Consider the following 17,629-nt stretch of genomic DNA (forward strand, 5'->3'; position numbering starts at 1 on the left):
AGTACCAAGCAAAAAGACTCCCAAAACTAGGCCCAGCTGGTCTCTCACTTTTATCACTGCAAAGCTCTGAGGCAGGCTAAATAAAAGCTGAAATTTAATTTACATTCACCCATCAGCCAGTTTGTTAGGTATACGTGGTTAGCAACAGGTTTGACTTCAGAACTGCATTAATTCTTCATGACCTAGCATCAACTAGATTAAGCCCTCAGATATTTTGGTTCATACTGACATGACAGCATCATGCAGTTGCTGCCGATTTGCCGACTGCACATCTGTTATGTGAATCTTCCTTTCCACCAAATCACAAAGATGCTCTGATGGATGAAACCTGTTCATACATTGGTCTATTGTTCAACAAAAACAGTCTGAGGTGATTTGAGCTTTGTGACACGATGAATTATCCCGCTGGAAGTATCCAGTGGTAGATGGGTATGCTGTAGTCATTAAAAGGATGGCTATGGTCACCACACATACGCTGTTGCATTCAAATGATGCGCAGCTGATACTTATGGGCTCAAAGTGTGCCAAAAAATATCCCCTACACTATCACCAGCAGCCACTTATCAACAGCTCGATGGATCCCTGTTTTTTGTGTCCCAGCTGTAATCGAGACCCTCATAAAAATCACCAGTGATCTTTTTATGACAGTTGACTTAGCTCTGCTGTCTATTCTCATTTTCATGGGTCTGAGTGTGGCCTTCCATGCAATTTCTCACTCCATCCATTTCTAGAGATTACTGGCATCACTCAACCTCCCCCCACCCTGAGTTTGTCATTACTGGCCGCACTCAGGTCGTTCAGCTTAAGTAATTTAGTTCTCATGCATCCCTTGTTACAACTAGTGTACCCCAGGGCATTGTCCTGGAACCCCTACTTTTTATTATTTACATTCTTCCCATTTGCAATACCTTACAGAAATTTGACATCCATTATCACTGTTACGTGAATGACACCAGTTCTATCTTTTATATAAGCCAAGTTCTACACTCCCACCATCTTCCCTTACCTCCTACCTATCCAAAATAAAATCTTGGTTCACTGCCAACTTCTTTAAATTGAGCAGTAATAAAACTCCTTGTAGGGACAAAATGTATCCAAAGCTGACCGTTTCTCCCTTTCACTTGATGGTTGTACTCTCCCCCTCACCTCAGGGGAAGAGTCTGGGTTTTAATCCTTGATAGCATTCTGTCCTTTACGTCTCACATAAAATAACATCACCCTTTCTGACTTTCATTTATGCAACATTATCACCTCCCGCATTGATTACTGTAACTTTCTTCTCTTTGGCCTTCCTCAAAAATTCCTTTGTAAGCTACAAATGGTTCAGAGTTCAGCTGCTCACATTATTACCAAAATCCCCTCAGTTCATCACATCACCCCAGTCATACAACAGCTCCACTTGCTCCTGGTTAGATCCAGAATTCAGTTCAAAATCCTTTTGTACACAATCAAGGCTATCCACAACATCCGTCCCCCCACCTTTATGATCTTCTTCACATTTCTACTCCTTCCAGCACCCTTAGCTCCTCCTGTTCCATTCACTTCCCTGTTCCTCCTTCCTGCCTCAGCACCATGGGGAGCAGAGCTCTCTCCCACTCTGCTCCCAAACTCTGGAACTCTCTCCCTCCAGACATCCGTGATACAAACACCCTGTACCAGTTCAAGTCTAAACTCAAATCCCATCTGTTCCAAAGTGCATACTCTCTGTGATTGCGGTACATTGTAACTGTTATTGTTTGTTGTTTTATTTATTCATTTATTTATTGCTATTATCCTGCTTTTTCTGCACAGTCTCCTTGAGGGCTCTGAAAGGTGCTTTTAAACAAAATGTATTATTATTATTATTATTATTATTATTATTATTATTATTATTATTATTATTAGTGGTAGTAGTAGTAGTAGTAGTAGTACTTATCAGAGCAGGCAACAATTTCCCAATCTATTATTGTTTTTGGCCCTCTTGGCATATAAACTAAAGCACCTGTTTCCTTTTCTAAACTGAGAGGACACGCTGCACACGTTGTGGTTCTCCGCTGGTGTGTGCCTTCAGAGATGCCATTTTGCATACCTTGTTTGCCGTGTTGCTTCACATCACTGAGGAATTTTGACCGCTCTCTGTAAATCCATCAGATGGTTGTGCTTGAAAACGGCAGTACTTTAGCAGTTTCTGAAATACTCAAATCAATGCAAGTTCAAAGTAACTTAAATCCACTTTATTTCTGTCACAGTGCTCAGTTTGAACTTCAGCATGTTGTCTTCACCATGTCGAGATGCATAAATGCATTGTATTGCTGCAATGTGATTAACCAGCTCACACTTTGTGTTAACAACCAATTGGACTGATGTACCTGATTAAAAGGCCAAGCAGTGTATTTATATTGTATAAAGTAATGTTGAACTCAAAGTCTTTTGTCAAAATAGTTAATAGCTTTTATTTATATCAGCTATACACACAGAGAGAATTCCTCAAATCCTTTGTGGTGAAGCATCTATTCAACATGTGTTTAAATAGCGTTGTTAAGCCTGACAGCTGCCTCCTCCCAACACCTGCTTCTGAATACAAGTCAACATTTGTGACACTCAGTGTGCCTCTGTTAGGATTAAAGGTCTCTTTTTACTAAACGCTCAGGAGAAAGCCAGCAGTTCACCCATTTAAACATGAATCTTTACACTTCTCACCCAAAAACAAAGTTAACCACAGTATATTGCTGTAATATTTTACTCTAAATACAAAGACTACCAGATAGCACTGCTCAAACATAAAATACAGTAATCTTTCTTCTATGTACCTCTTTCTACTATCACATTTACATATTTGTTGTAAGTAAAAAGCATCTATTAGTTTATCTGACTATATCTGTTTATTAATTTTATCCAGAGTTTGTAACACAAGTAGCTAATTTAAGATGTTTTAATACACAAACATTGATACTATCTCACTATCTGTTTTACATACGTATACCTAAACAATGTATTTAATTTTAAAGACAATTCTTAAAAATATATTTTCTAATTAATAATTGTAAAACAATAGTTTAAGGTAAATTATATCTGACACTAATCCTCATCCCGAAGAAATTGAATCTGTTTTACCGCAAAAGAAGCGATGCAATGCAGTGAATCAACACCAGCCTTCCTCTACCCTGAATTCTTCGTCTTTTCTCTTTCTCGTGTGTTCAGCTCATGCGGGAAAAAGTGTTTGTGTGGCTGGATGAACCCAGCGTGATATATTTCAATGACAATAAGATTCAACTTGCTTTGCCAAACACTGACGCTGTGATATCATAGCTAAATAAGTTGCCATTGGCCTTGTTAAGCCGTGTTTGGAGGCACAATGCCTGATGGACAGAAGGTATAACTCATTTAAGTAAGACTGGAGAGCGGATTGCTGCCAAGATGGCTAGTTCATGGAGTCATTGAAGCCAAACATCCCATTCACTCCAAAGCTTTGAAGGTCGGCGAACTATCAAATTTTAATGACCAATAGCAGACAGTCTTTTTGCAGGAAAGAAAGGAAGTGCTGCTCGCTGGGATGTGCTGACAGGATCAGATCTGAACGAAATCCTTTACTTTCTATGACTTCACAGAAAACGCAGGATCTGGGTGCAGCAGTGCTCACCTATAATGCATACATACTGCACACAGTTTATGTTCATCTACAGTCTAAATACAATGTTTTTAACTGCATTTTGTCCTGGTGCTCCATCGGTATATAGAGTAAGAAGTATTTTTTTAATGTTATATTTGATAATTATTTTATTAATAAATAATTCTAAAGAAGAAATAAATATCTAAACAATACACCATTACTTGCAATGAAAGTCCTCAGTAAAGGCAGGGACCAAAATATCCAATGAACAATCCAGATGCTGTGCACTAAGAGCCTGTGTGGATAAGCCTAAGGGCTTGAGATGAAAAACTATCTTTGAGAATGAGGTCAATACACTGATGCACATTTTCTGGATGGAATGTTCAGAGTAACTATAAGAAATTATGCACATCTTTTGTGAATTGTGGAGTTTTAATATAGGATAGGATTGCCTCAACTGTGTGCAACAACACAGAAATCATCTAACCATTATACAAAGATGGTGCAAAATGAAAATGTTTATGAAAAATAAAGTATACCAAGAACCACACAAATAGCCCAACTAAACAGGGAGCAAGTCATTTTTACCATGTATGAGCAGAACAGTTTGTGTGTTTTATAATGCTTTTATTTTAACTAGGGCACCAGAACTGATGGGCCTGAAAACTTTTTAATGTCCTTGTCAATAATTTGCCCGCTTATGTAATTATATTTCCAACAAGCAGCTAACATGATCTGGGGTAAGGGGGTGCCACCGCTACAGGCCAGAGTAAAAATCAGCTTCCAGTAAACATAAACATTACTTTGAAGTAAACAATAAATAAATAAAAACAATAACCATAATGACAAGCAGCAAAAACAAACCATTCCAAATTAGTTTCAGTGTATGCAAGTCTTTATTGAAATATATTTTAGCCATTTCTATGCTACTTATTTAGGGTTACCTGTTTTTTATGAGCAGAGATGCAAATGGTATTATTAGCACTATGTTTTTGAATGTTATTAGCATTAGCATGGTAGGGAAGTTACGAAGAAAAGTGCTAGCACTGCCACATGGGAAGAGTAGCTGCTTAAAACTTTTAGCTTTTTCTTCTGCACTAATACAAAGAGTCACAGAGACATTTACCTACTGAATCAATTAAACAAATAATGTATTTTTTAGGCTTCAAGGTTCAACACTGGAGCTTATAAAAAAATTAAGTTTATAAAGGTGTGGCATATTTATTACAAAAAAATAGTTTCCAGATTGTAAACCTTGGGTGTGCCATAATCTGAGTTTTTAGTGATTTCAATGAAGCCATAACTTAGTACCTATTCATCAGTTCTGATAAAAATTAAGAAATACACTGGAAGCTATTGATGTCAAACTAAGAGCAAATTGTGAGTTGGCAACAATTAAGGACAGATTTTACAGATACTATAAAGCACCCCAAAAAACAACTACTGTGCACAGGTGAAGTAGGCAGAACAAGAAAGTAGATGCATTCAAAACTATTTGAAATTTGAGCAGAGGGGCTACTTAGAAATAATAATAAAAAAACTAAAAACAGTGACTGTAAAGTTTTAATTCTTGTAGAATCATTCTATACAAACCATTTTTCTGGATTCAGGGTCAAATTGTTGTTATTGTTAACACCACAACGGCAGGTGTTTTGCTGTATCCTCTGAAACTGTCTTTCATTTTGTCCTATTATCCTACTGGTTATGAAATAATTGCCCTATTCTGCATTATATTGAGATATATAGAATTATTTCAGCCCTTTTGGTTGTGTTTATGAAAACATACTTTATACATACCAGATTTGAATTAAAGTATTTGTTAATTTTCCCCATTTTTAGCACCACAACCTCACATCTTAGATATTTACATCGATAATCATGGCTTGATAATTGTAAATTATACACAAAACACATTTCCAACAAACAACTTTCAGAAAACATATTTAGAAAGTCATGTGCAGTGGAAATGTATTGGTGTGACTCAACTGAGGGGGGAACCTTCAAGAACTGTCTTGGACAGACTTCCTAGAGTACCAAAATTAGCTCCTATTTCATAGTGAAGACATCATAAGATCCCAAAGGATGGCACAGAGGTATGACTGCTGGATGGCTGTATTGTAGAGTGCCTATTTTTATCTGGAAGACTTCTCCAGAGCCAAGGGACAAATGTGTACAAGGAAGAGTGGTGTGGATCAAGTGTCATCCAAAACCCAGGATTAGTAAGAACTGCAAGTATTAAAAAGCCTATTAGAATCATGTGATGTTCTTCTGGACATTTTTATCAATACATTTTTATCAGATTGGTCAACAAAGAGGTTGACCTGAACATTAGAGAAAAATACCATGGGATCTATCTATCTATGTATCTATGTATCTATATATATCTATGTATCTATGTATGTATGTATCTATCTATCTATCTATCTATCTATCTATCTATCTATCTATCTATCTATCTATCTATCTATCTATCTATCTATCTATCTATCTATCTATCTATCTATCTATCTATCTATCTATCTATCTATCTATCTAGTGTGAGTGTGTGTGTCCCTTCTATTGATCATTGCTGCTACAGTAAAGTGCAGCACCAGTAAAAGGTTTACATACACTCATCATGAGTATCAATGAATCTCCTATTGACTTTGAGATTTAATGATGATTGAACTATACTGCTTAATAAATAAAGGGAACACTCAAACAACGCAATGTGACTCCAAGTCAATCACACTTCTGTGAAATCAAACTGTTCATTTTTGAAAGCAACATTGATTAATAATCAATTTCACCTGCTGTTGTTCAAATGGATTAGACGACAGGTGGAAACTAGAGGCAATTAGCAAGACCCCCCAATAAAGGAGTGGTTCTGCAGGTGGTGACCTGTTATTGGAGTTTTGGGTGGAATATTAAACTATGGTAACTGAGTTCCCATCTTTACTAAATGACGAGATGGTGGTAATGACGTTCCAGCACTTTTATTGAGAAACAGAGCAGAGATTCACATAGTTGGGAAGTAAATCGCACCCCACGGTCTCGCTGCAGTCTGCGTCTGCCCTGTCTCTGCCTGCCTCGCTTTTCGGGCTTCCCCTAATACTGCACCGTGGCCTTTCCATGAGACAAAACAAAGACAGTATATCGTAAACAATCAGTATCCCTCAGCAGCTGCAGCATTTGGCCTTGCAATCAGCAAACAGTGGATCTTATACACAGACATCAGGTCTCCAGGCCTCCTCTGTCCGAGTGGTGTGAGGCCATAGTGACTTCAGAATAATAATTCTTATTACATTCCTCTCTTTTTTTCTTTTTTTTTTTGATGATGGCGTCGTCTGCATCAAGACAAAACAAGATGACCCATCACTTAAAAATGTGAACAAAGCACAGAGGAACCATTTCTGTAAACTCGTAAAGTGGGACCCAAAGGGTTCCCGTGTTGGAACCGGGCAGTGCTGGAACTTTTAGTACAGATCAACATGAATGCTTCATAGAGCTTTAACACACAAGATCAAAGGTTTAGCTTTTATCTACAATTTAGGATTCATCTAATTAGGTAAGGCCTGTTTTAGGTACCTATGCGCACATTATTTTAAAATTACATTAGACTATGGTAAGCTAAACCTGTTCAGTAACCAAGGTCGAATCCGTCTACTCTCACCCACCCTGAATACCCTCCTACTCCTTTCTCCACTCACCTCCACGATGGACAATAATCCACCACTCCAAACTTACAACACCAGGAGCAAAGGCAGGAGAGGTTCAGTGCGGGCAAGGGAACTCCAGAAAAAGCTACCCCCCCAGGGGGTAGTAAAAACTGGCAAGGCCCCCCTCCCCAGGGAGATCTGCTCTCAGCCAATCTGAGCCTGAAAACCCTGTATTGAATCTAAGTGTTAACATTACCAGCTAATATTAAAGGATCTTTAGAGCCAATCCGATCCTGGTTCTTCCTAAATCAAATCAAAGAGGTGCATAAACCATAGATCCTTGTGTGTCTGAAGCAAACAGTTTCCATTTTTTACCATAAAACCATATTGATCAACATGATGTAACATTAAAGTGTAGATCTCATAACACAGAAAATCAAACATGTGAGTCAGTGGAACAGAGCAGTTAAACAAACAGCAACACAATATGAGAAGAGTCCTAAACGTCAAGAACGCAAAGTTAAGAAAGCCTTCAGGCCTTTCAGGCACAAGGCAGAAAATAATCTAATCGCGCTTAGGGTCTCTTCAGGCAACTTCTCCCATTGAAGAATAAGGAATCAGAGTTCTCTGGCTTCTTCGTCCCCAGTCCTCTTCTTGGTTCCTCCTCGCAGGCTGGATGATTGAGCTGGATGGTAATGAATGTTCAGTTCTTAATTGGGCAATTAACCTTTTATTTTGCATTTCTCTCTAATAAAACACTTTGTGAAGATGGAGAACAGAAACAAGGTGTAATTGGTGTTCTTATCAAAACCCCTTTCATGTGTCATTTATTAAATATTCTCCAAGCACTTTCACATTCAATATATTTCTGTGAACAATTATTTAGCTTTCAGAATTCTGCAATTTAATTATTAATTAAAAGGGTAATCTTTAAGTTTAAATGTATCTGCAGTAAATTTATAATAATTCTTAACAGAATGCTTTCAATGTGTGTCTTTACTGTTGTTGTTTGACAGTTGAAGTTCTCTGCAACATAATTTCATCCACATATTCGTTTCATGACAGACCACTTCTCAGTTCCTCTGCTTTCTGCCTGATGTTTTGGTCACTTTTGAATGCTGGTGGTGCTTTCACTCTAGTGGTAGCATGAGATGGAGACTACAACCCACACAAGTGGCTCAGGTAGTGCAGCTCATCCAGGATGGCACATCTATGCCAGCTGTGGCAGAAGGTTTGTTGTGTCTGTCAGCGTAGTGTCCAGAGCATGGACAGACCAGTACATCAAGAGACATGGAGGAGGCCATAGGAGGACAACAACCCTGCAGCAGGACCGCTACCTCTGCCTTTGTGCAAGGAGGAACAGGAGGAGCACTGGCAGAGGTCTATAACATGACCTCCAGCAGGCCACAGATGTGCATGTGTCTGCTCAAACGATCAGAGACAGACTCCATGAGGGTGGTATGAGGGCCTGATGTCCACAGGTGGGGATTATGCTTACAGCCCAACACAGTGCAGGATGTTTGGCATTTACCAGAGAACACCAAGATTGGCAAATTCACCGCTAGCACCTGTGCTCTTCACAGATGAAAGCTGGTTCACACTGAGCACATGCGACAGACGTGACAGAGTCTGGAGACGCCGTGGAGAACGTTCTGCTGCCTGCAACATCCTCCAGCATGACCGGTTTGGCAGTGGGTCAGTAATGGTGTTGGGTGGCATTTCTTTGGGGGGGTACACAGCCCTCCATGTGCTCGCCAGAGGTAGTCTGACTGCCATTAGGTACAGAGATGAGATCTTCAGACCCATTGTGAGACCATATGCTGGTGTGATTGGCCCTGGGTTCCTCCTAATGCAAGACAATGCTAGACCTCATGTGGCCGGAGTGTGTCAGCAGTTCCTGCAAGACGAAGGCATTGATGTTATGGACCGGCCCGCCCGTTCCCCAGACCTGAATCCAATTGAGCACATCTGGGACATCATGTCTCGCTCCATCCACCAACGCCATGCTGCACCACAGACTGTCCAGGAGGTGGTGGATGTGGTAGTCCAGGTCTGGGAGGAGATCCCTTCAGGAGGTCATCCACCACCTCATCAGGAGCATGTACAGGCGTTGTAGGGAGGTCATACAGAAACATGGAGGTCACACACGCTACTGAGCCTCATTTTGACATGTTTTAAGGACATGCGGCTCCAAAGCCAGACCTCCTTGGGTTAATGAATTTAATTTTCATTGATAGTTTTTGTGCAATTTTGTTGTCAGCACATTCATCTATGTAACAAAGTATTTAATAACAATATTTCATTCATTCAGATCCAGGATGTGTTATTTTAGTGTTCCCTTTATTTTTTTAACCGTATATTTTACTTGAACTACCTATATTTTCAGGGTGGACTGATTATACAACAGACAAGCAACCGGGTGCATGAATTTGATTTTATTGTTTTTTTTCCTAATCCACACTGAGTCAAATCTGTACAGTATTAAATCTACACACACACTTCTACTGATACTTGTTATATTTTCTCAACCTGATACTTGGCCCTCTTTCGTTGACCATTCCTCTTGGCAGAATTACCGGAGCTCATTTGAACTGGTGAATCTCCTGCATCACATCAAGCTTGTGGTCACAAATGTTCAATAGGGTTGAGGTCTAGGCCATAACAGAAGCTTAATCCAGCCTGCTTCATCTATTGCAAAACCCATTTTTATTTAATTGCGCTGGTGGATCATCTAAATGTGTTTCGATTATGACTGTAATGCAAATTTTAAATTGCCATGGACTGAAAGTGCCTACACAAAAATAAGCCTTCAAAGCTGGACAGACATTTGCAGAAGCTCCCATGGACAAGACAAACAAGCCTCCTGGAGTAATGTTTTCTTGTCAGATATGGCAGACCCAATGACAAAAAGGATGTTTATAGGCATTATGGTTATGCAGCTCAATGCTGTGGGACTGTTTTGCTGGCAGCGGTACTGGTGCACTGGAGAAAGAGAATGGAAGGATATCTCAGCATGACAATGATCCCAAACAGACATTAAAGTGGACATGTCTTGCATTTAATGCCTTCCTATTCACATTTATATCATTCAGTTGTGGTCTATATAAAGTGGAACTGCAAAGCTTTGGTCTGAATTCCTTGTTATTGTTGCTCCACAGGCTCCATTCTTATTCCTGTTCTGAAGTGGGTCTGAGAGCAACTCATTTTGGTGCTGTCTCTTTAAATCTAATGGAGACACGTCACTCCCTGCCTCCCCTCCAGGTGGCAGAGCGTTCCACTCCACCCCGTTTTGTAGTATGCTGGGTAACGATTTGATGAATTTTGTGTGTTAACACGCCCAACAACAGAACATTTTCATTTATCCACTTGTTTCCGCAACTTTCAACTTTTACTACAAAATCGAGGAAAAAAAAAAACTTTAAAATGGCGGGTTAGAAAAATTGGTAAACTGGAAGTCCATGACCTTGTTTAACAGATCTGCAGCAAATACTGTGATGTAATTGTTTATAAAACATAATAGAAAACAGAAGAAACTGAATACAATATAAAGATATCTATGCAGCATCTGGATAGACATTCTATTTTTCTGCACTCCTAGAGATGGCATGTACACAGGAAAATGTATCTAAGGGCTAAAAAAGTGGATATTGCATATGTCTCCATTAAAACTGTTGGAATGCCTAAAACAATCTAACATGTTGTTGGAAAGTCTTGAACTTTCAACTATATTGAAAAATCATGAATTTTCCTCAAAATTCAGGTCTCTGGCAGGAAACAACCAGTTTAAGCGACGATCAAGATGCCACATCTTATAGATAAGTTCAAAAAGGGTGTGACCTAGGTGCAACTCACTAAGGAACTTTTTACCAAATAATTGTGGAAATGTATGTACGTATTTAGTTAACAACTCATCATTAAAAGCTTGAAAGTACTGACATTAAATGCCAGGATGAGTGTATGGAAACTTTGGACTGGCACTGAAAAAGTGACAAAAGGATTATCCATTCAACCAGCCTCTAACTGGGTAAAAGATGAAGGATTTTACACATTTGTTGATCAGTTTGGGACAGTACGACAAATGACAATAAGGGGAAGGTCTAATAAATAACCATTTGGGACTGAGGTGAAAAATATCAACAGCATTTTAATCACCAAAGATATAAACATTTAAATATCTATTTCGTAATGAGACTGACAAAATCTTTACAAATTCATCCTTCAGGTTCTGCTGCTTCACATTGTCTGTACAAAATGAGGTGGCGTTGGAGGCTGGCACAAAGAGAGGAAACGTTCCAGAGTAAACAACAACGTCAGCATAAAGAAAGCAAAGTTACAGCAAAAAGAAAAAAAAAAAAACAATCTTACTGTTTGTTTCTCATAACATCAGAGGACGTAAACATACAGGGTGTTGTAGCTATATATCCATGTATAATCCCTGTGCCCTCAGAAACTTCAAATACATTCAGTTCCCATCTGTTATTCACTGACAAGGTCAAAATAAATGGTAAAACAGAGAAAATATCACATAAATCAAAAAAGCAATACTGAAATTTCATTCATCAGTAAACAGAATGAGTGGTTGTCGTAAAGTGTGCCTCTGTCTTATTTTCTAATACAACCTATAATTAATATTTAGGTTTTTTTCATCGGGCAGTATATTGCTCACAACTTTAAACTTCACTGTTCTCTCGTTTGCTGCAAAACACCTAAACGCCCCACATGCCGTCAGTCCCTGTAGGCTTCACTGAAGTCAAACTTTCAGCTTCATCCGCAGCCTCCTCCTCACCTGCCGTCTATCAAAAAAGGGCACGGCCACAGAGCTGCAGAGCCGGATGCAGACGTGGATGTAAAATATTCATCAGTATCTATGTATACATATCTGGAAAGAGCTCAAAATATCATGCAAGTAAATACCAGTCTTTTAAAATAAATAAAACAATGCCTCAGCCGTGTCAACATTGTGCTTAGGCTGCAAAGTTCCTCAAACTCACGTTCCCTTAGTTACAGGAGACCTACAGGGGTTCTTGTGCCGAGGTCTTTGTTCTCCAAGTCCCCGCCATGCTCGGGTCCGGAGGAGATGCAGAACGGTTTGTTTCGTTTAAGTAAACACTTGTTCAGTTAATTCAGTCATTCCTAACTGATATGCAAATATGTCCGATACATGTCTAATATACAAACTGGCGGTGCACTGATGGGACAATGTAGAAATCTAGAGTCTATTCTTCGTTTCAAGCCTGAACCACAGTGTAGAAATCAACGAGACGAAGCAGGACGGCAGTGAGGTCGGCTCCGGTCAGGTTCCGTCCGTCAGAAAACTTCAGAGGGGTTCCTCTGGCTGTCCTCTTTCCCAACTGTGCTCCGTTTTAAAAAAATGTTCAAGATGAGCATATTTGATTATTCCTGGGACCGAGGAGTCCCTTTCGAGCCGGACCGCCCCGATCCTTCAGGGTGTCTTTCACACTTGAATGTCCGCAGCTGAGAGTGAAATGCTCCTGTAAATCCCAAATGACGAGTGCAACAAGGCACTGCTGGGGTGGAACACCGGGCTGACAGAATAAAACATTGGTTTACAAATACTTTTTTTTTTAAAACTCTTTTAAAAATATACCCCAGATAAGTCAGCAGCCAGATCAAACGACGACTTAAAAGGACGAGAGGGCACGAATCACAGCAGGAGATACTCTCTGGATTTCACCGTGTGTACTCTATCTTTCCATCTCTGATCTCTGATCTATTTCTTTTCTCCACGGTGGAGATTTTTACATTCATCGGCTAAAAAAAGACTTCAGGGCTGAAATGTTCCAAATTGTCGGGGCAGTAATTAGTTTGCAGGTTTACATAAATTTCCAGCTGATGTAACCTTAAGAGAAGTCAGAAGACAATATTCTTAAAGACAATAAAATAATGTGCTTGTGGAATCAAAGAACATCAAAGTTTTTCAAGAGCTTTTACAAATAAATACAGCCTGTGTCTAAATACAGTCCAATTATCACGAGTTAATTGGTTGTTGCTGCATTATAGGGTTTAGCGTTTAAATCTAAACCTGTCTCAAAGTATTGTAGCATCCCCCTGCCTGCACCATCATTATGCCGAGGCGGGTTGAGCTTGTCAAAGTATAAATGCTGTGACCGCTGCCCCTAAAAGCACAAACCAAAAGGCTTTGATTCATGAAAGTCTTCTTTGCGCTGATAAAGAAAAGCCCAACTCTTGACTTGGGTTTCTGGTAGCGTACACACAATAAAACAGAAACCTTCTGCCACAGTGAATCACGCCGAACAATGAAAATCAAGGAGGCTTCAAAAAGCACACCACATTGACAACATATTGAAAACACCAAAAGCTGTCTATGAGCTACATTCTCCATACAGAAGCATACACAGGTGCATAAATCCAAAGTTGACAACATTTTGACGAGGCAGGTTACGAAAATATGTCTTAGAGTGTCTCATCAGTCAACCAGCTGATGCGTGAAACATGTTGGTCACACACTGACATGGACTACATCAGTGAGACCTATTATTTAACATCAATGTACTAATGTCAAGGGTGGAGATAATAGCATTATTACAATCAATGTTATAGTTTATATGGATGCATTAATAGTTTATTAAATCAGTCACCTGTTGTCTGATTCTACCTGCTTGGACAACATCTAACTGGACTGGAAGCACTTTAAAGACCCACTGAGCAGCAGTAAAGAATTTCAATAAAGCCAATTGTTCATCTTACAACACAATGAAATTCTAAGATGCCTTATTTATCATGAAATATATTTTCTTGTTTTTTTGTTTTTTTTTTACTATTCCTATTTTGGCTTTTCCCATGTTACACCTTTCAATCTTTAGGAACAAAAACTTTATTGGGAAAAATCTGTTTGAATTTAAAGACAACACAAAAGCATTCTTTAGAGGCTAGAGGGAAGTAATTAAGGATCCTTTCATGTTTGTCCTAAAGAACAATACCCAAACTGTCTTAACAAAGCTCAGAGGTGGAGTCAAAGACACTGGAGTGACTTTGAGGTTAAGGCTCAGATCCACCATCACGAGAAACAGCTGCAGCTGCAGTAGCCTTCTGTACTTCACGTAAGACGACATGGACAAAGACTGAACATGCAAACAGAAACAGATACATGGGACGCAGTTAGTTTCAAAACCCATGCATGTAAAAACCATGGTTCCAACAAGCTTAGATCACTACTTTTAAGAAGAAATGCAAGGTGCATCTTCACTGGCTTCAGCTTCATGTTGACTTCCTAAAACCTAAGAGAAAAGTTTATAGTAGCTGATACTGTCTCTCTCTTTAAATGTATAATCCCTTTTTTCCAACGCTTAGTTAGGTCCAGTAATTTCCACGAGTTGCAGTTGGTAGTGGCTCTATTAAAAGCATTTTACCATTTATGATTTATCTCAATTCAATTAGAGGCTGCACAGTGGGGCAGTTGCTGCCATTGTTGCTTTGCAACAGGAGGACCCATGGTTTAAAACCTGGAATCTGTCCAGAGTTTGGATGTTCTCCTTGTGCATGCGTGGGCTCTCTTCAGTTTTCTCACGTATTCTCGTATTTTCACAGTTCAACATCATGCATGTTGAGTTAATTTGCCAAACCAACTTGTTCTTTAATACGAGTTCAGTGTTGTCTGTATTGCACATTGAACACTGGAAATAGGCACCGACCCCTTTTACCCTGCAACTGACCTGTGGATGGATGAACTAAATAGCATTTTGGCCCAGTTCATACAGACGTTATGGTAATTGTTCAAGAAAAAGTGAACTTCTGAACTGTTTTTTGTTTGTGTCCAGAAAATCTGCTTGCAGACTTCAATTTTCATGCTTTTCCGCCCCAGAAAGTTCTCCACATGTTCACCGCAGACATGGGGTTTCCTAATCAGATGTTTTTAGCTCAAAGTCATTTCAAAGCTTGCACTTTACAAACTGTTTTCCATGCATGTGGTCAGTTGTACAACTGGTTTAGTTTTGAAACTGACTAAATGCCACAGATGTCATTTTAAGGTGACACAAGCAGCATCTGAGAAGACAACAGCTGGATGTCTGAAGCTCATCCGGCAACCCGAGTCTTTTTCATTTACATTTAACAGGCGTCAGGACGGTAAATGCCTTAGATCGGTTTCTGTACAAACAAGTATAAGACACAAATGCTGTGACACTTTTAAACAGCAGTACAAAGTTGGAATGCAGAGCCTTCCCTTGAAACAGTATATTTCTTGTGCTTTTGCTCCGTTTATCATTTCAATTAACTGGAAACATCTAAAAATAAGCATGTTTTTAATTAATTGTTGATCACCTCTCTTTAAGGTAAACCTTGACATGCCTTTGTGGCCTCTTTTTAATTGTTAAACGCGGAAAATAGAAACAAATCCTAATATTTGGAACAAGGTTAAGTGGCATGCAGACTCGACACATTCCCCTCCAAGATTTTGCATTCACACCTTCAAAAAGCCAAGAAATGCATAAGTAAAGAGGCAGAAACTAAATATCAGGAGCTGATCCAGGGCTTTCCACTCAAAGCACAACACACTGTGAGTAGTCGGTGAAAAGAAATAAAAAAACAACGTCACAGCTGCTGCTTGATCTGACCTTCTTTAGATCTGAGCCTAAATCCGAGGAGATGGAACATGTCAGAGTGTTTGGACGTGTGAGAGATGAAAGAGAGGCAGAATGAGCTGAATGAAGAGAAGGATTCCTACGGAGGACTGCAAGGATGAACCCCGTCCACACTCTGACGTGTTTTCCTGCGGGAAAAAAGAGAAAAACCTTCTTTCCCATGGCAAGAAAATTCTTCTGGATGTGTTTGCCTATCATAAACAGAACTTGTGCCCTAATTCTGGCTATGCAATAAGTGATTTGTATCAGAGTTGACGTTCTGCAAGCTTGCAAAATCCTGTCTTTGACACGTGCTGTACTATTAATCAGAAACACGATAAAGTGTTCTAAAGTTAGGCAGCATGCATTTGTGCTTTGGGTTTAACTTAATTCGCTTTTGCTGAGTGGGGCATTTTTATCGCCATATGCACAGTCCCTGAATTTGCAGTTTTGCACATCTGCATAGAGAGACTGCGTCATCTTTTGTGATGCAGCTAATTGGGTCTCATGTCCCACTGCTATTAATTAACATGCACACATTTTCCTACAGGAAGAAGAAGAGAAGACGTCCCGTGCAATACTTTGCTTATCTAAACATCAGTTAGTGTAAATAAAACGTTATTAGGTAATGTCAAACAGAATAAAAAAAACAACAACCTAACAACAATCTGTTGCTGGACTTTGTGTCTTTAAATCCCAAGTGATTCAAATTTTGTAAATCAAGTGAGAGGTTAATGTCTTGCAAGTACAAGTTTGTTCAAACTAAAGTTCTTTTCAAAATCTTCTTCTGACTCAAAAAAATAAAAATAAATGAATTAAGAAAATTAGCATAATGTATTATTTTAAGCTCAGAACTTGAAGCACAAATGTAACGTGTTCTACTTACTAAGGCACTATAGTCAAAGCAGGAAGTTGGGCCTCTGCGATATCGCGCATTGCTCAGCAGTTCACATGGATTTTCCTCCTGAACTGTTGGCATTAAGTTAAAGAAAGCCGACTGGGCACGCATAAGAAATTACCACTTTTAGCTGAGATGAAAACACCACAGAAAGTGTGCAGGGCCAGAAAGGATACATTCTCTTTTGATCTGGGACAGCCTCTCAATCTCACAGGAGCTGCATGGCAGCGTCTCAGCCACCACAAAGAGCAGGTTGGTGTTTTCTATCCGCTTTGTGTGGAATAGCCTGTGGGAGATAGTGATGGATAGTTAGCCAACCCCATATGGACAACGGTGGTCTGAGAGCACAGACACAAAATGCACTCAAACATATTTTTGCTGACACCAGAGAAAGCACCGACCGCGAGCAGTTTCCGCAGTCCTGCAGGACGTTGTAGGAGTTGGTGGTGTTTGTGAAGTAGAACTGGCTCTGGATGGTCACACAGCTGCTTTGTTTGGTCTCATAGCCATCAACAAAGACGTCATCTAAAAGACGAAATTCACATATATCAAATTCTTACAATGAAATAGAAAAATGTGGAGAGTCTACTGGGTGTGAAGTCTTTTTGTAAGACCATATAACTGTGACTCAATGAGGAGGGTACGAGTTTTGCAATCTGAATGTAGTGAATTTGATTGCAGCTTCCTTTGAGTTGATGGGCGGATGTCATTTTAGTGCAGTAGTGTCCAAACTTTTTGTGCCGCAGGCCAACATCTCCATGTTGAAAGTAGTAAGAGGCTATTAAAAACGAAATAATTTTAAAGAGAATCTTTTTTTTTTTACCTGCCCAGCAATAAATTAAACATAAAGTATTTTCATTTAACGCAAAAAATAACAATTTATTGTACGGCAGAAAAAATGTAT

The 17,629-nt window shown here is 39.3% G+C and overlaps 1 protein-coding gene across 1 annotated transcript in view; it reads right to left on the minus strand.

Annotated features, from left to right (window-relative positions):
* Positions 1-11,351: 11,351 nt before the first annotated feature.
* Positions 11,352-17,629, minus strand: part of LOC105933228 (voltage-dependent calcium channel subunit alpha-2/delta-2) — a 55,976-nt gene continuing 49,698 nt past the window's right edge. Inside the window, 5 exon segments of the mRNA XM_036124685.1 lie at positions 11,352-15,893; positions 15,896-15,976; positions 16,714-16,796; positions 16,902-17,011; positions 17,127-17,250. Of these exon segments, the coding sequence (XP_035980578.1) occupies positions 15,747-15,893; positions 15,896-15,976; positions 16,714-16,796; positions 16,902-17,011; positions 17,127-17,250 (545 nt within the window). The 3' untranslated portion in view covers positions 11,352-15,746.

The sequence above is a fragment of the Fundulus heteroclitus genome, chromosome 20, assembly GCF_011125445.2.
Source record: "Fundulus heteroclitus isolate FHET01 chromosome 20, MU-UCD_Fhet_4.1, whole genome shotgun sequence".
NCBI lineage: Eukaryota > Metazoa > Chordata > Actinopteri > Cyprinodontiformes > Fundulidae > Fundulus > Fundulus heteroclitus.